This window comes from Hydra viridissima, unplaced genomic scaffold, assembly GCF_058129835.1.
Source record: "Hydra viridissima isolate aposymbiotic clone 2 unplaced genomic scaffold, HvirCarnegie_v1 scaffold_14, whole genome shotgun sequence".
NCBI classification, from domain to species: Eukaryota; Metazoa; Cnidaria; class Hydrozoa; order Anthoathecata; family Hydridae; genus Hydra; species Hydra viridissima.
In genome coordinates, this window is record NW_028324313.1 from 6447644 (window position 1) to 6467760 (window position 20117).

Genomic DNA, 20117 nt, shown 5'->3' on the forward strand with positions numbered 1-20117 from the left:
ATTTGATTCTCTGACAGTCAAAGACCGCTTTAAATGTAAAGTTCCAGTTTGTAATTCTATTTATTGTGCGGAGCAGTTTTGCGTATATCAGTAGCTATGTTTCACATAATGGTATTCATTTATGGTTCCTGCAAAGGTTTGTGTATTGGTTCCTGTATTGGAAGACTCATAGGTGTCTAACACTTTATATTCATGAAAAGCTGTAGAAATTCTTAATACAAATAATAACAATATGAAAACTTCGAGTTCGAATTATTTTTAATTTGATACTTACAACTAGTCTTTTTTTTCTTTTACATAACACATAACACAAAAATATTTCAAATCTTTTACTCAAAGATATTCTTCAATACATTACAAATAATTGCAATGAATAATTAAATTCTTTTTAAAAAACCTTCCTAACATCTTCCGATTTTTTGATCCCTAGATGATAAATTCCAAGCAAGAAAGTGTTTAAACAAAAAGTACTTGGTATTAATGGATGGACGAGAACCTTAATCCCATTGAGCCGCTAATTGAGAAATTGAAGGTGTCGGAATGAATTATTGAGAAAGGGCATATGTCACGTAGATTCAGGGCCGCAGAGAGCCTCGGAGGGCCCCAGGGAATATTTAGTTACTAGCCCGCAGGTTTTTAGAAAAGATAAACATTTTTTTAAGAAACATATATCCATTTAATACACATTATTCATTCGATTTTACAACCTTGTAGAACTCTACATGTGATCTTTTTCACTCGTCTAAAAAAATTGAATGTTCTTTCTGCTCCTGCAATTCTTATTGAAATGCAAAAAATAAAAGCTTTATCTTAAATATCCTTTTTTTTTACAAAGAAAATAATCACAAACTTAATATAAATTTAACAATTTACATTACAAAATCAAACTTTCTGTTTTAGCAAATGCAAATGTGACTAAGCATTATGACTAAGCTATTTCGGCATTCTTGTACTATTATCAATCTTAACCAAGTTTTAATTCTATTTAAACATAAAGAAATTGAGCAATTGTAAAATAAATTACAAAAAAGATATTAATATCATATTGCTTGTATGTTGATTCTTTTGACCAAATAGTTATCTAAAGTCCTCTTCGCCTTGATAGTAATTGCAGCTAGAGCAAAATGTTATTCATTTAAATAATGGATATATACGGGTTTTTTTTTTGTTGTTTTTTTTTTAAACGTTATAAGAAACTGGTAATAGAAGCCCTAAAATCTTAAAAAATTATAAGAACTAAGTTACTTTTTGTTGAGAAATTTTTTTTAACATTATTAGGAGTCCAAAGAACAAAATGTCTATTCAAAAATGATGGGAAAAAACAGTTTGAATGAGCATTAATTTACTGTAGATACTTTCTACACACCAACTGATTCTATTCGTGCGAATAAAATTGAATTTAAAAAGTAATTTAGAAGCTTTTGAGAAACTAAGTTTTAAAAAAAGGCCTTCAAATTAAAAATGATTTGTACTAAAGTGTTTGCTTAATCTTTTATTAAAACAAACAAAAAAAAAAGATACGTGCAGTAATTTCAATAGTTAAAAGATAAATAATCACGTAAATAAATTATTATACTAATAAAATTGCAAAAAAGCCTACATTTTTTGTTTTTATTTAAAAAATTTTTTTTTTTCAAACAAATTTTTTTAAGTCATCAAGATTTATTCAAATTAAACAAAGGAATCCGCTGCAATGTAACGTTTATAACATTAAAATGTTAAGAATGGAACGGGTGCATTCTTAACATTTTATTGGTATTAAACCCTAATAAATAAAATATTTTAAAACAAAATTTGTTTTTAAACAAATTGATTATTTACCGCTTTAAAATACAAAAAAAATTTACTTTTTTCTGGTCGTTTATAAAGTTTTATCAAGAATTTTATGTATTAAACATTTCTTAGAATGGTAACTACCCTCTCTATCCCCATCCCCTCCCCCCACACTTTTCTTTGCCACTTTATAAAGATTAAAAGTGATTTGTTCGGCTCAATGCTGGGTGGCTTTGGGAATCAGTAACAAAATTCAAATTCTATGTGTCTAAGACTTGCTACACACCCGGTTTATGGCTAAAGCTATTTATTCCAACCCATGTCTGCTATGAAGGTAATTATTTTCAAACACATAGCTGAGTTCCTTTCAGTATTCTATACAATCTGGTTCGTTAAAGCCCCCTAAGCAGTTACTGGTTTATCTCAGGATGTAAATGTAATTGATGATTCGATTTAGTACAAAGATAAAGTTCTCGCTCTACTAAGACCAGCTTTAACTCAATGCAGAACTATTTCTAGTATCTAATTGGTAGATTTGTTATGCTATGTCTCATTGAGGATTACTTACCAAACATTGTAAAACAAGCTGTTTCTCTTCAGCTTCACAAAAACTTCTCTTGAGCCTCTTTCTGACCTTGAGAGTTGATTTTTATTTGACAAATCGAAACTTAACATGCTAGAATTGGATTGGATTAAAATAAATCCTTCAAACTGGTAACTTTTTTTCTTAGGATCTTTCCATTTATTAAATGATTATTCGGAATTTTTTAGGAAGACAAACAAGCAACATTTCTAGTTGTTACAAGCCATGGAGATTGATTCAAAATAACATAATAAATCTAGTTTTAAGATTTTAAATGACCTATCTTTTGGATTCGAAACTTTGAACCCAACAAAATACTAAAAAAAACAAAAGAAAGAAAATCAATAGATTAATAATGTAACTACCTATAATATTTTAATTATGCACATGACTTATAGCATGGTGTAAGTTATAAGAAATTGTGCTTAATAATGTTGCAGTTATCTGCAAATATTAAAAAACTTTTTTGAGGAAAATTAGTTTCTGATAGAATTTAAAGTGTGCGGCTGAGCATGATCCTGAAATTTTCATTAGTCTTACAAGCACCTAAGATTGTTAGTCTTACCTAAGATTATTAGTCTTAATAGCACCTGAGAATCCACTTTCTAATATCTAATAACCAAGGAACCTTATTTTATACAAATAATAACTTAAAATAAGTAAATTAAAAAAATTTAAATAAAAATTGTTAGCATATTTTAACAAACACAATAAAAAATAAAACTTCTAAAGTTTTAAGTAAGTTCACAGTATAAATTTTAGAGCTGAGGCGTAGATTATTTACAGTAGGAATCTTTAAAATATTTTTTGTTAAAAAATCTTTATTTCTTAAGAAGTGTCTCTTTCTGGTGAACCGTCTTTCTTTGAGAAACATCTTTAACGGAGCTAACAATCCGATAAAAAGAGTAAATTATTTGACTCATCAAATTTTTATTGCTTTTTATTCTGTAGCTTTTTCTGTAAATATTTTCTTAGTTAAGTGTTAAAAGATGAAAGGTTTTTTCATGACGGGTCTGAATGGAGGATTCCAGTCACATTTTCCGATTGTGTTCAAAGAGAACTATAAGTAAAATGAGGTTATCTGCTGCGTTCTTATCTTAATGGTGGAAGTATACATAAAGTGAGATTATATATCAGCGACGTATTATGCTTTAAATGTGGCAGAACTGTTAGTTTATGTATCCTAACTTTGCTTACATCTAACATTGTCGAATTTATAGGAAACTGGTATTGCAAATTTCGTAAAAAAAATCTTAAACGTTCACATATAATTTATCTTGTGAATAGTTTAAACTATCGAGACAAAAGATTAGTTTAAAAGAAGTAAATTATCGACTTAAACTCTTTATCGCAATGGCACGGAATTCATTTCCGATCAATAACTTTTACTTAAATCCTGGTATTAACGACCTGAATTTAGATGGTTTAACTGAGGAAGAAAGGTTAAGGATTCTAAATGTTGTGGAGAAAGAGCAGGTTTCTTGATTTTTTTTTTATAGTAATATAAATTTAAAACTTTATGAAAAAATATTTTTTTTTATTGTCTTGAAAATATCTAGTTTTGAAGTACATACTAATTAGCTTCATTATTAATCTATCCAGCCTACTATTTATTATAAATATCCAAAAAATTGGATATCTTTGTTTTAGGTGTATACAATAAGTGTGTGGTATGGTGTCTGTCTGTATATACAAATAAATAGATGGATGTTTAAGTATGTACTTTTAAAGAGGTTTTTGTTGTATATTTACACTGTGTGTTGTCAAAAATAATAAGTTTTAAAATGTGATCAAGTTATCAATGTTTAAACAAACTTTAATGCGATTATCAAATGCTATAGAAATTGAAAGAAATAAACATTGACATTATGGTGCATGCATTTTTTTTTTTAAATACATACATACATGCATACATACATACATACATACATACATACATACATACATACATACATACATACATACATACATACATACATACATACATACATACATACATACATACATACAAGTTTTCATATATAAATATAAATATTTATTTAGAATATTGTCTACAAGAAAGGCAGTGTTGCTATGAAAGGGTAATTTTTTGTTTGTCTGTTTTTTTTGTTCAATTTCTATCAAATTATATTTTAGTGTTTTAGTTTTACTCTTTTAGAAATGCTGTAGTTTTTCATCAATTAATATTGATACATTCCTTGTGTTTTTATTTGAAAGATTTTTCATTAGTATTATAACCTAATTATGCTATTGTCAACTGAAAAATTGAAAATATAATATCTTCTTGAAAATGTTACTAACAACTAATTGTTTACATAATTTAGATATATGTTAATTAAAATAGCTATATATTCATGCATATTTGCACAGTTAGTTCAATTTAAAATCAGCATTTGTAAAAACATGTTTTTGCTTTGGTAAATCCTTTAATTAGCTTGTATTTTATGAAAGAAGCGAAAATGGTATCTAAGATTATTTTACATATAAATGATTATTTTTAACTTAAAAGCTTATTGATTTTAAATAAAAAGAAGCTCACCTATTACAATAATTTATAAAATTTAGTCAGAAAATGGAAGGTCAACTCAATAAGTTTACAAATCTTGTCAAGGGTTGGCAGTTTCGTTGGTTTGTTCTTGACCCAGAAAAAGGAACATTGTCTTATTATCTTGTATGTATGTATTTAGAGTTTAATATTTAAAAAGTCTCTTTGTACTTTCTATCAGAAAGATATTTTTAAATGTTTCAAACATGGTTAGTTCATTGTTTTTTTTTTTGGCAGGATAAAGAGAAATCACGTAACCGTGGTGTATTGCACCTTGCTGTAAGTATCTTACCTATGTAATCATTTTTTATGAAATACTGTGAGTATTAAAGAATGAATCTTTTCTAAATATGTAAAAAACAGTTATCTCTGTATATTTTTCTTCCTATATTGAATTTTAAGTATGTTCAATAATAGTTTTAAAACATTCTTCTAGACACTAATAGTGTACTAGGGTACTAATCAAAACAAAGTTTTCAAGCTTGTATCTTCTTACCCCCTCTGGTTTATGTTTACTACTTCCTCGACATATGTTCAGTTTTGGTGTTTTAATGCAGAACTATTGTTTCTTTCAAGCAAACAATGTCAAGTAGTTTATAAAAACATTTTTTTTAAGTGCATAGTGTAGTAGTATACAAGTTTTATGTTGGTTTTAAGTTCTAATTTTGAATTCAGCTATCAGTGGAGAAGCCAGTAAAAGTAGACTTCTTGCTGGCTTCTCTGTGTATTCATGTTGGCAATTTCAATCTTGAGGTGGAGAAGAGACTGATAATTGACAGTTGAACCACATCTTCAAGTAAATACTGATGATAAGGTCAAGAAGGTTATGCAAAAAGTGGACTCTAAGGCTCATCAGATAAGCAAGAAATTTGAACTTATCGTATTGGCATGAGAAGTTCAAGGTATTTTCACAAACTTAGCCCAACTTCAAAAAACTTAGTCACAACTCATATATTACTCAGTCAAGAATCAAGCATATTTTTTTCTACTTTCTCTTTAGTCAAACCCAAACTTCCCACTAAATCATTCAACTCACCTTGTGTAAACAAATATGGTTTTAAATTTTCTGGAGAACATCATCAGTACTCAGTTGACTTTCACTGAATTTGGAAAGGTCATTAATAGAATGCATAAGCTCAGAAACCCTCAAAGCATGTTGAGCTGATTACTGAGCATAGGCTCCTGTTACTGAGACTACACTCAGTAATGCTTAAAATGCTTTCCAAAGAACCCAAAATTTGTCATGTTTAATGATTTCTTCACCAAAATATACAAAGCATTTTTTTTTTCATAAAGTCAGTAATACTTCTTTGATTTTTATTATTACAAAGTCACCACATGCATAGCAAAAAGTATTAGGAGAGTTTTACAACCACAGTTAGCCATACCTTGAGTTTGAACTAAAAGCACATAGGTTAAAAACTGCAATGTGAGGTTATATTAATAGGAAGAAAACAAATAGTTATACCATTTATTAGAATTACTGACCTAATTACAATTGATTTCATTGCTAACCTTATGATATTAGAATTTACAGCCAGCCTAATAATATTTGAATGATTAAAAATATGTTTATCAGATTTTAAACAATTTATTATTTTATTTTAATATTAAAATGTGAAAAATTGGTGGGTGACTTTTTTTATTACTATTTTTGAAATTAGCACACCAAACCACAGAGGAGTTAGGTACAACTATTGAAAAAGTTTTTTTTGTTAATAATGAATAATAACAAATAAAGTGCAAATAAATAAGCTGAATTTCCAAAAGTTTATTAAAATAGAATTCTTTATGCATTTAAAACAGCAAAATTTTATGGTGTATTAATTTTATTTTCATACAAAATTTGTTATTTTTGAAAAATATTAAGGAGATTAATCAAATATCACTTCAGTATAATGTCTTGAAAGGTTGAAATAAAAAAACAATGTATGTGAGGTATTGCAAATTTTTTCTAAGCTTTATCGGTCTAAACATAAAATTTATTTTAAATCTGATTTATTTCAAATGACTCATAGAAGTTTTTACTTTGTTCATTGTTAAATTAAATAAGTTTTTTATTCTGAATTTAAATTTAGGGTGCTGTAGTGTCACCAAGTGATGAAGATTCTATGACTTTCACAGTTAATGGTGTTAATGGAGAATCCTTTAAGTTAAGAGGTAGGGAGTAGAAATGCTGAACTTTAATCTTGTATATATTTTTATAAAATGTTCTTTTAAACTGTTTTCTTTTTTATTGAAATGTTGTTTTAAAGGCACTGATGCAAAAGATCGGCAACATTGGATAAATTTAATTCGTGCTGTTGCTGAATTTCATTGCCAAAACATGTGTTCTCCTGTTGTAAATAATAAACTTAACAAATCTCCTAGTGTGAAGAGAGTCTCAACGTTGTCACTTCACAAGTCTCCTTTACATTCAAGTTTTATACGATCAAAATCAAGTAGTACACAAGCTTCTCCTAAAATGCTGAATAAACCTACGGCAGATAACCCAATTAAAGATGAGTTAAAGAACATTAATGATGCTCTCACTAGTGTTGTTGAGTTTCATGCGAATGCCATGGAAGCCCTTCAGGTGTTGCATTAAATATTTGTTAAATATTTTTAAATGTTAAATATTTGTTAAAAATTAAATATTTTTTAAGTACTGTTGCTATAAGCATTAGCATCTTTCTTTTAAACATCCATATGTAAGCAATATTTCTGCTGATATGTTGTTCTGTTTCTGCATTATGGAAACTGTTTTTATTTTGTTTTTTAGACTGTTCCAAATCAAGACCATATAATTTCACCCTTAGATGAAGTAAAATGAATTTATCAATTTATAAAAAAAAGTTCCTACTGCTTGTAATTTTTTTGAAGTAAAATTTGAAAAAAAAAATTAAAAAAAAACATTTTATTAAGAAAAGTCTGATTTTTTGTGAGTTGGTTAATTTTTTAATTTATTTTATGTTATTTTCAGCAAGTTCTTCTATTTAAAGCAACTTCACAAGTAAGTTTTAGCTTTATATTGTTTTTGAAAACATTATTCGTTTTAAACATCATTAAAAAAAAAATTATAATCTGATTCATCTGTTATTAATACTTTCAAACATATAAAGCATAATGATAATAGCTTTTTTGATGATACAACAATTGTTAAAAACATCATTCAGTATCACTAAAATGGTTCATGCTAGGTAAAATTTCAGAGTTTATCAACATCAACTACTTTTTGTTCCATAAAAAAAAGTTTGAACTTTTAGTTAAAATGTGAACTTAACCTCAAGGAAACTGTTTTTAAAAGTAGCTTCAGTGCCTTAAAATTATAAAAAATACAATTTTCTGGCCATATGTTTGGAAAGAAATTTTAATGGTTGTTTTCTATATCATATTCCATATGAAGACAACATAAAAGTATTAAAATTTGATTTGATCTTTCTTCTGTGGTGTACATTTCTGAATTATATTAAGAAAAAAATATTTAAATAAACAATTTCATCGATTACTCTTTTAAACAGTTATTTTGTTTTGTTTTATCTTTTAACTTTTGTAGGCTACTGTAAATATACTGCAACAGTGTTACAGAATTCTTCAACAACATGTAAGACATGGAAAAAAACAACAATTTTTTATTATTGTAAACAAAATCTTTATTAAAACATTTTGGTAAAAAATCATGTCAAAAAATATTCTGCTTTAAAAGCTATTTGTAAACGTTTGTTTTCACTAAATTTTTTTTTTTTAACGAATTTAAAAACATGTCGCTGGTAAAAGTATCATTCTTATAACAAATGTTAATTACTAGTCATCAGAAGTTCAAGGTTCAACTTACACTAAGCAACAGCTGCCAACAGGTTAGAATTGTTTAAAGAAAGGAATTTTTTTACACCATGAACAATGTTTCTTATAACATTTATTATAATTATTACACATGTTTTCAATAACTAAATTACAATTATATGCATATTTTTATCTCTTAGGTGCAAAAATTGAGTGGGTTGAACCTCCGTAATTAATTTACTACTCTCTTTTTTTCTAATTTTTTCTAATTTGCTTGTAAATTTTTCATTAAATGTTTAAAGTAATTTATGCAATCTCTTGAAGGAATACTCAACTGGAAAGAAGTTTATCACTAACTAGTATTGAAAGCTCTGAATTTGTTGCAGATTCAACAATTACACAGGATGGTGAGAATTCTTTACCTTGATTTTTATAAATAAAGATTTAGCATTAATCTACAATATTGCATCTGATGTTCACATAAAAATATTGTTTTGATCCGGATAAGTAAAATTTTTGTATCGATGTTGATAGTTCCCCATTTTTTTGCTGCTTACTGTATAATATGATTTTTTTTTCCATAGATTTTAAAAGTATTAATCAATATATGAATGAAGAGATTGAAGACAAAATTGACCTTACAAATTGTGATGTAGAAGATATGGAATCCAACAAAAGCATCATATTAAGTTTATTGTCACAGCTTAAATTGGGAATGGATTTAACAAGGGTAACTTTGTAGTTGTCATATGTTTACTAACACAAAATGTATTTTTAAATGACTATTTATGCACTATATGTATGTTTTTGTTTTTGTGGTTTTAAAAAGTATATAGATGCATTAAAACCATTTAAATTTTTTTTTAAAAAATTGCATCAAAAATAATCTAAAAAAAAATTAGAAAGGTTTGTCTAAAAAAAAGAAGCTACAAATCATGAAAACAGCATTAAATTTCATTAGCTAAGAGCCAATCCTAGATTGAGTTATTGTGAACTTATCAAAGCTTTCAAAAAAAGAAATGAAAAAGTCTTCTTCAATACAATTAGAAACATTAGGATGGTATTGGGAGTTATGGTATTTAGGGCTACTTTAATTTTAATGGAGTAGGATTGTATAATATCTATACAGATCAAATCAACCTGCACACCTACATAAAGACACTAGAGAGTTGTTTGGTTTCATCAGATGACATGTTTGTTGATTGATACTAATGGTAACAATTTCAACAAGATATGGCTCCTGCCTACACACTTTGTACAGTCAAAGGTTACAGTTAAGAGAATAAAAAAAAGTTTAAATGAAAGTTAACAAAATAAGTTTAACACTCTGGCCGTCTTAATTGCCAGATTTATGTGTTGTACCAATTTTGATTTATAGTACTTTTTTATTCACTTAATTTATCATTCAATAAATTTTTTAAATATAATTGTATGTTTTAGTATGATACCATGATGCAAGATTTTTCTAAAAAAAATGAATTAAAAATTTAGGCCAATGTCTTTATGGTACTTTAAATAAGGTTTAAAGAAAAAAATTTTAATTCATCTTTTGTTTTTTTTGAAACCACTATATTTACTGCTTGCCCAAAGTTTGAAACCACTTTAGAGATGTGCATTTAAAAATATAAGAGAGACTTCATTAAAAATCATAAAAGAAATCTGAATACTTATTATTGATTTTCTTAAAAAACATTTTGATGTTGTACACTACTGTCTACACTACCTACAAAGTTATATAAATAAACATTTCTCACAAAATCATTAAAACAGTAAATTTTAATTTTTAAATTTTGAAAAGTCAACATTTATCTTTATAGTGTTCTATGTATATCTAGTTTTGATTATTTACTGATAGCATGAATAAGCTGATCATTGATCATTGAAGAAGATTCTAGTTTAATTACATGCTACTATTGGGTTCAGTGGCATGACAACAAGCTCTTTGGTCAGTTAATTTATAAATAAATACCTACAGTAAAATGTTACCCTGCTTATATTTGCAATTATTACTACAAAAATATGACATAGGTCAAAAATGTTTTTTGTTAGATAAATAGCTTTTATATCCAACTTCAAAAAATTTAAAATTTTTAAAAATGTTTGATAATCTGATGATTGCCTAGCTAAACATACATTATCTAATATCACCAAATAATAGTTGAAACGAACACCTAAAATGATAATCAATTTGATGGCCTCGATGCCAAAACTCTTAGATATTATTGAGCTAAAGGAGAATTTCTTCAGTAAAAAAATTTTTTTTTATGATTAGAGTTAATTCAGTTAAACTTATGAATATTTGATTTATCTTTTGTGTTCTTTATTTTTTTTGTCAGACAACTTTAAAAATTCTTTGCCATGTTTTTTTCATCATCTAATTGGTCAAAATAGGTTCAAACTTTTGGCTGGCATTGTGTATAGTTTAAGATAAACTTTGTTATGAGTTATGTAAACAATAAAATATATTTCTATTGCTTTTCTCTATTGAAATTAGAATTAAATCTCAATTAAAATATATTTTTATAGTGACATTTGTTTCCAGAAAAATAAAAATTTTACAAATGTTTCTATATTAGGTGGTATTACCAACTTTTGTCTTGGAAAAGCGTTCTCTTTTAGAGATGTATGCTGATTTTTACAGTCACCCAAACATATTCCTAAAGTAAGTTTGTTTTCTATATATATTCCTAAACTAATTTTCTTCATGATAGCCTCTCTTTTTCCCCAAATTCTGTTTTTAATCTGTAAGTAATTATTTATGCGCTAAGTAATTATTTATCTATACTTATTTATTCATACTATTATCCAAGGAATAATTATTTTTGAAAATTTAAAAAAGTTAATATTTTATATTTTTATAACTAATAGGATAGCTGATGGTGAAACTCCTGAAGAAAGAATGCTTGCAGTTTTAGACTTCTATTTGACTTCTTTCCATGTTGGGCGCCAGGTAAAATAAGATTGCTTCTTAAAAAACATTTTAATTGATTCCATTATTAATCAAAAGAACCATGAGGTTCAATTGTTTGTCATGATCTTTTTGACTCTCACCTCTTTTATATCTTGTCCCAGTTTGAAGTTAGCATGAAAAGGCTCCCCATATTGCTTTTCATGTTAAGAAAGGCTGCAACTAAAAAGGTTTACTAATGGTACTTTCTATATTAATGACCTATCAAACATGCTCATGTCCTATCAAACATACTTACAAGTTTTTCTTGTTAAATGTCTTTTTCTGAATTCTATTGGTATTATTTCCATCCTGTCCTCTGCCCTGACAACTTCTTTGAAAAATACTTTTTGCTGTTAGCTATTCATCAAAATGTTCCCAGGAATCCAACAGCAGGCTACTTAATAGTGTAGCAATGCTAATCATCAAATGAAGCACAGGAGATAGAATTAAATTTTGTAACAATATAGTAGTATCTTCCTCTAAGTAAAGAATTCTTTTATTGATTAGATAAGAGCATACTTTCATTGTAGTTTTTGTAGTTCCATATTCACTAAATTTTTTATACCAATAGTCTTTGAGGTTTGATTCAAGTTACATTTTTGAACCACAATAAAGCAAAATAATTTCTTAAAATTACTTTTTTAAATTCAAAATTTTCCACAGGTGCAGCACAAATTTCTAACTAATTACAAAATAGGTCTGATAAATGTGTAACTATCCACAATAGATTAAAAAGTATAAGAGAAATATTATTTACACCCTTTTTACATTAGTTTTAAGAACTTAAGCAACAACAATTTCAATGAATAGTTGGAGTATGTGTAGCGAGAGATGGTTTTTGTTGGTTAAGTTGAAACACCAAAAAAGGTGACAATAAGTTTTAAATTGCTTTTATAGACTGTTGTTGCAAAGAAGCCATATAATCCAATTCTTCGAGAACATTTTCACTGCTCGTTCAAAGCATATGAAAAGTCACACAATGAAGAATCCAAAAGTTTGAAAGAAGGGATTTCCAAAAGAGAATCTCCTTCAACTAATGGAGAAAGTACACATAACGCACAAACTGGAGAAAGCCATTATCTTAATTTCTTAGCTGAGCAAGTTTCACATCATCCTCCAAGTAATATTTTGAAGTTTTTTCAAATGTTCTTTTGTGCTCTTCATTGTTTTATATGGAGTTTAAATAGGATATTGTAAAAAGTAAGCAAATTCTATAGCTGATAAAAACCAGACTTAACAAAATTGAACTTAAAAAAGTTATTTTGGCATTAAGATTATGAGCACAAAAAGGGCTGCACCCTTTTTTTTAAAAAAAGTTACTTTGGGATTAAGATAATGAGCACAAAAAGGGCTGCACCCTTTTTGTGCTCATAATCTTAATCCCAAAGTAACTTTTTTAAGTTCAATTTTGTTAAGTCAACTTTTAATAGTCATGTAATAACAAGTGATATGAAGCAATTAAGAAGAGTTTTACTTAACTTTAGAAAAGAGCACTTGATATTTCAGGTCTCTTTTCTCTTTTTCTGCCAGATTGCAACTAGAAATATCCACGATGTGACAAGTTTTTAGTAAATCAATAAGTTCATTAATGCTGCTTGCAAATATTCTTTTTTAAAGTAAATTGAGCATTTTTATCACTGACTGTTGATATTTTTGAAGTTTTGATAAGGTTTTTATACAGTATACATTAGTTTAATTTAAAAAATTTACCCATTTACAGTATTTTAAACAATTTCCGATTGAACCTTGACTTGTTAATTTACATTGATACTTGTGTTTAAAGCAGCATTTTCAAAACATTTGCTAAAACTTATCAATTCATTTAAAAAAATTAGGTCAACTATTATAACAGTAATTTCAACTTTTTAGCAAAAGTGTTTTAAGAAAAAAATTTTTTTTAAAAAAAATAGAAAAAACAAACAAGATTTCTCATTAGTCAAAGAATGCATCCTGAACAAATAAAATCAATGGACTCACTCATCTTTGTTGTAACTCATTCCATATCCACACAAATAAAAAAGGAAGCATTATGCATTATAAAAATCTAAATATTATCACCAACCCACTTGAATTCTTTCTTAAAAAATCCTTAGTCTGTAATCAGAAGTCATTAGAGCAATCTTCAGACTATGCTGTTTTTCTGTCTTTAAATGTTTACAATTCATTTCATTCAGAAACGATTAATGCCCCAGCGTTTTCTCCGGGAAATTTCTTTATTCAAAAAGATTTATCAAGAGGCACAGTTACACTTTAAAAGTTGAAGCTTTTTAGGAGTGTTAGGACACCAGTCAGCCAGAGCTGCAAAAAAATCCTCTTACATGTCATGTTACATGAGCCTTCTGAGTAACATAAAAAAACTCAAATTAAGAGTTGTTTTTTTTTTGTTTTTTTTTTTAATGAAAAAAACTGGGCGAAAAAGGGACACTCATTTTTCTATTCTAAATCCAGCTGTTTGACGTTTTACTAAAATCAAACAAAAGATAGCGAAAATCGTGTTTACATTAAAAATATACGAACTAAATAGGGAGTTAAGAAAAATGAAAAGTAGAAAACTACTAAAAATCAAAATAATCAGGTATGTTGATAAGCATTCAAAAAAACATTACATTCCTGTGTAAATATTAGCACACAGGTTTTGATCATATTTAAATGGTTTATCTACAACTTATAGTCAAGTAATATTGAGATCATTATGTGAGCAATCATTATGTGAGCAATCAAAATCGTCATCTCTAGTATTCCTCCGTTTGTTCTTTTAGTTTCAGCGTTCTACATAGAGTGTGCAACGAAATCGATCAGCATGAACACTCATATATGGACGAAATCTAAGTTCTACGGGATGTCGATCGGTGTTGTAAATGTGGGTCAAGGTATTTCAACGTTATGAAATTTTTATCAAATACAATTTTATAGATGTAATATGACGGCGCATACAGCAATTAAAAATCTTTATTAAATTTCATAGTAGCAGCTACTGTTCCTCTTTTAAGGTGTCATCAACCTACCTTGCCATGATGAAGAATATGTGTTAACATTTCCAAACGCTTATTGTCGGTAAGTTTGTATTATTTTTATACGTTTTTTTTTAGGCTAGCTGTTCTGCTTATTATTGAAAGATTATTGTTATATAAACTTTGTGCTTGATTCTAATCAGTTGATTTACGCTATTGTTTTTATGGGTTGCGTTTTTAAGTTCAATTTTAACAGCACCTTGGATGGAGTTGGGGGGGCGGACATTTATTCGTTGTCCGCAAACTGGGTATAACGCAACAATAATGTTTCATACTAAGGTAGGTTTTTTTTCTTCTTATTTTGAATATAGAAGACCTTATTATCTCCCTTAGCAATTAGTTTTTCCGAATCTTTTTCTTCATATATCAAGTCTTCTTTTATTCTCTTTTTTTTTATTCTCTTTTTTTTCTTTACATCAAAATGAATTCTCAAAAATTGTTTCGAATTTTTTTTGACAGCCTTTCTACGGAAACAAACAAAATTACATTACTTTTGAAGTAAAGTAAGCAGATTTTTCGCAGTTGTAAAAAAATATCCAGTTTTTATTTCGAATTGGAACGGATGTTTCGATTTTATCTTGCTTTCGTTTAGAAATCTAGAACAAACGATCTGTCGAGGTGATGGTTATTGGGACGGTCAGATAGTATTTAACTATACGAACCCTAACTCTAAAAACGTAAATCATTATCATAAATTTCTATGTTTGTTTAGTGTTTTCGTTTTAGCTACACTGAACACGACCCGAAGCTACACTAAACTAGGTTTATTGTCGTTTCGGGTCGTGTTCTAGGTCTTAACAATAAACTTTTCTAAATTATAAAAAAGTAGAATGACAGTTATTTATCCAAATTTATTTTTATAGAGTGGAAGTAAGGTGCTTGATGTTGCTAAATTACCTGTTTCCAATAAGATGGTTAGGAAAATGGACAAGCAATCTGAATTTGAATCAAGAAAGTACGTCTTAATTGTATGCCATTTTCTAAATAAAGAATGTTCCGTTTGCATCATTTTTTCTTTTTTTTTTTTTTGTTGACTCTTTCGCGGCTTTTTTAGGTTATGGCAGCATGTGACGTCAGCGTTACAGAAAAACGACCTGGAAGTTGCTACTAAGGAAAAACACAAAGTATATTACACATTGCATTACTGACAAAAAAAATCTTTTTTCTTTTTTTCTGCATGGTTTTTTATTACTTGTTTTCAGATAGAGGAGCAACAGCGAAAAGAGAAACTAGAGCGCGCATCTTCAGAAATTGAGTGGAAACCCAGGGTAAAAATAGTTTCAAGCAATCTCACTCAATTATTAGAAGAATTTAACTTTCCAATCAAGAATTCTCGTAGTTTATTATGTAAAACCATAGAAACTCTCTGTTATAGTTCTTCCAAAAGCATTCTGATGGTTGGTCGTTTAATCCTCAACTCGCAAACGTTCGTCGCAAGAGGCTTAAATCTGTCATAGAATGAAATTGACGAATAAATTATATGCATTGTTTTTTACGAATAAATTATATGCATCTTTTTTGAAATTCTTCGTATTAATTTAAAAATGCTTGCCTGTGTTTCAATTCAAGAAAGATTTTAGAATTTTAAATTCGTGTATTATATATTAAAGAAGAAAGAATAAAAATATGAAACACACGTGCGTTTTGTTATTGTTGTTGTCATTGGTTTTAATCTTTTTCTAACGTCGACTTTCTTGCGAAACGCAACAAATGGTTTGCCATCGGACTCTTGATTAATACTCCTTGTCACTGACGTAAATTAAATTTGTAAAATAGAAACTAACAATTTAGTTAAGAAGATACGATTTACACTAAACTTACGTGTGTGTAAGGTGGCACTGACGTAAATTAGTTGGAGAGTTTTTCTTTTTTATCATTTCAAATGAAGGCGGTCTTTTATATAAAACGCTAAGTCAGCTGAAAACAATTTTTAGAACTAAATCTGATTACTACAATGTAACTTCTGCTAATTACCTTCCACTTCCTAAAAATTCTTACAGAAATAAAAAGGGAAGAGAAATTCTGTGAAAAATATCAAAGGCTGGCTTAAATATTTTTTAAGTTTTTAAAAAATTGGGCTGATCTACCTAATAAACTTATATCTTTTATATATTTTCATAACTTTGTTTTGTATTACTTAACTATATTAATACATATTTATATATTATGTTTAAATATACCCCTACAAATACATATATATATATATATATATATATATATATATATATATATATATATATATATATATATATATATATATATATATATATATATATATATATATATATATATATATATATATGCTTGTGTGTGTGTGTATTAATATGTATATAAAAAAATTTAATTGTTTAACTTTAAATACTTAATTTCAGTTGTTTTTTTTTTATAGATAAAGTCACTTAAAAATAGATTTAATGCATCTCCACTAATCTCATGGTGCAAGCACATAAATCTGTTGATAATACAAAAAATTCATTTTAACTTTTAAAATAAATTTTGCTGTAACGATAGCTTAAAAAATTTCTTTAATCAAAGATTGAAATAACAAAAGCATTAAGACAAATTATAGAGGCAAAGTTAATAGCGCTCTTTATTGAAGGTCTTTATCATTATCAAAATAGAAAATTTGAGCATATACTGTTTCCCTGGTTGCCATGCTAATTTTTCTAGAAAGACATCAATGTTTAAAACAGAGATTTTATTTAGCCTTGTCATTTTTATAAGTTAACAAGCTCTTTGATTCGTTTAATAAGAGATCTCTGCAAAATTTAAATTATTCATGAATGAGAAGTGAGAATCACGAAAATCCTGCTTACAGCCGATAATAGGAGGTTGTAATAAATTCAGGCTATAAATTGGGTGTGAAGAGGAATCTTGTCGCAATTATTGGAGCACGTGACGGCTAGAAAAGTTATATTAATTTCAAAAAGAAATTTTGTTAACTCTTAAGAAACAACGGATTCCAACACTTCCGAGATTTCTTAGTAGAAAAGATTGACTGCATATTAACTTTTTTGTAATCCGAAAAACTATGTATATTGAGGATAGTCTTTTGAGCTGTAATTTTTTTTACAAACTTCCGTGATAGGTATTTAAGACTTAAAAAACATATAATGTAATCGTGTAATCAAATTTTAAAATTGAATATTCACAAACTGAAATCTCCCTTCTACATTGTTTCTTATCATGGTTAAAATCGTCGTAAACATGATCTCTTTTTGGTACATTAAATTTAGATTATCACAGAGCGCTTATTAACGTCCGGACTGAAAAAAACAAAACAAAGAAGATTTTCATCAGCATAGTTAAAATTTTACCCTAATGGAATAAAAATATATATATATATATATATATATATATATATATATATATATATATATATATATATATATATATATATATATATATATATATAAATACATGTAATGGAAATTAAGAAGTGATTGACCTTGTTTTCATTTATGGTTATTACACAACTTGTTGTGGTTTCTGTCTTGTAATTTTGTATGGCTTTGTTCAAACTTACTTGGATGGATGTATATCTATTTACAGAAAATTTATTTCAAAAACCTATTAAAAGCAGAAGATACAGTCATCGTATGGATAATACATAAGGTTTGCAAGCTTAAATTAAAATTTTTGTCGACTTTTTTTTTTGAAGTCGTTTTTTCGATTTTGAAAACAAATATCATGCTTGTTTGTTTTTTTCATTGCTTTTATTTTTTAGTTTTTATTCTGCAGTAATTTTCTTCCGCATGAACCTTAAATAAGTAAATACAATACATAAACAGTAAATATAATATTAAATGTGGTTTAATGCAAAAAAGAAAAAAATAATAAGAAAACGATAGTGACATTGAGTTCTTAATGATAAATCTTTTTTTCTCGGTTCGTCTTTCTTTCCAGTCTCAACATTTTGTTTATTTTTTAAAATCCCTTTTTAGGTGTAAATATCACAACCTATTTTTGCTGAACAATATTGCAACCAAATTTCTCTGCTTATGTTTGCGAACTTCGTGTTTTTTGATCATCAGATTATTATTTTAGAGATAAAAATTCTTAAAATGTTTTGCTTGATGAAAAAAAATTACATGATTTCTCAATCGTTGTGTTGTCAAGGTGAAAAAGAAAAGCCAAAACTTTTTTTTTTATCTTTCTCCAATTATGAAACTGATATGCAGGTTTTTTGTTATCATGCAATTATAATGCATGTCTCGAACTATGCGAACTTGTTAAGTATACTGTGCTATTCTTTTATATTTTATATAATGCTGACAATATGGTTCACTGTTTATTTACTTTTGTCTTTAATTTATTTATTTTTTTACTAAAATTTATTTTTTAAACTGTAAAAGAGCAAATATCTACTAGCTTATATGTTGATAGATATTTTTTACTTATAAACCTTGGGTTTTTATGCTGATACCAACTTTAGGCGTTAAAAAGTAAATATTTACCACAAAAAACTGTTTTATGATTTTATTTACCCCATGTTTTATACTACTAAATGACCAAGTTAGTAATTGAAGATATTGTGGCGCTGGTTTGTAAGTTTCATATTTAAGATGGCAAAAGTGTGACCACTCCCAAAAATGTTGTGTTTTTAAAAAGAGAAAAATTTTTTTACTCAGTTTGGCTATAAACATATGACTAAGAACTATATGAAACTTTCTTTTTTGTTAAATTTTTTTTTTTTTTTTGTTTTTTTTTTTTTTTGCTTTTAAAGCTTAACATATTTCTTGTTATTTGTTGTCATGAGTTTCTCCTTACCTAAATGAAAGAACTCTCGGAACTGAGAAGGTTTTGGAATGAGGAAAATGGTAAAATATACTTATATCATTAGTTGACATTACACATGAAGTATAATATGTTAGTCGGCAGAGCTAGGTAAGATATTGTTCCCTAAAACTGAACTCAAACCTGTTCTATATTTGATTTACGTCAAAAAACATGTTTTACAGTGAGTACCATCACATATAAAGCAAAATTATTAGTAATTTTAGCATGAAACTATTTTGCAAAAAAAAAATACTAAATTCTTATGAAATTGGTGTTTCGCATATTAAGTGGGTTTTTGGAAAACTTTGGTGTTACTTAATTTACACTTCAAAGAAAACTATGTTATAGATATTTTTTTACTTTTTACAACTATTAAAACTATGTTATAGATATTTTCGTAATTTTTACAACTATTAAAACTTTGAATCAGGTAAAAATTTTATCAGTAGCACAAGTTGTCATCAGCATTAACACAAGAACTCACAATGATGTCCGGAATATTCCTTCGAGGAAAATCAATCTGGATTTCAATTTGATCTTGACGATTTTTAAGAGTTATCATTTATCAGAATTTAAGCAATAAAGTTGTAAAAAAATATCCATAAATATTAAATATTGCAGTAAAATAAATCGTAAAGTAAACCTTCTTTCGAAACCATTAAACTATTATTATATTTATCTATTAAAGAATAAGTTTAAAAAAAGTTTTTCTCT

General features: G+C 27.3%; 1 protein-coding gene across 6 annotated transcripts; it reads left to right on the forward strand.

The window, feature by feature from the left end:
* The first annotated feature begins 3321 nt into the window (after positions 1-3321).
* Positions 3322-16260, forward strand: LOC145181078 (oxysterol-binding protein-related protein 11-like). Of its 6 annotated transcripts, XM_090072324.1 has the most exons (26): positions 3498-3832; positions 4007-4071; positions 4400-4437; positions 4922-5027; positions 5139-5180; positions 6980-7061; positions 7157-7476; positions 7663-7704; positions 7864-7893; positions 8437-8484; positions 8689-8737; positions 8864-8891; positions 8988-9070; positions 9248-9393; positions 11240-11325; positions 11532-11613; positions 12511-12733; positions 14373-14483; positions 14604-14667; positions 14807-14903; positions 15084-15127; positions 15217-15301; positions 15488-15579; positions 15679-15748; positions 15827-15892; positions 16000-16260. In XM_090072324.1, exons 3-26 carry the CDS (start codon positions 4430-4432, stop codon positions 16084-16086), a joined length of 2091 nt encoding a protein of 696 aa, XP_089928450.1. In that variant the 5' UTR covers positions 3498-3832; positions 4007-4071; positions 4400-4429; the 3' UTR covers positions 16087-16260. The 6 variants fall into 6 exon arrangements, with proteins under 6 accessions (XP_089928446.1, XP_089928447.1, XP_089928451.1 ...); XM_090072320.1 differs by lacking the exon at positions 4007-4071 and having other exon boundaries at positions 3322-3832; XM_090072321.1 differs by lacking the exon at positions 4007-4071 and having other exon boundaries at positions 3322-3832; positions 8864-8876.
* Positions 16261-20117: the final 3857 nt, after the last annotated feature.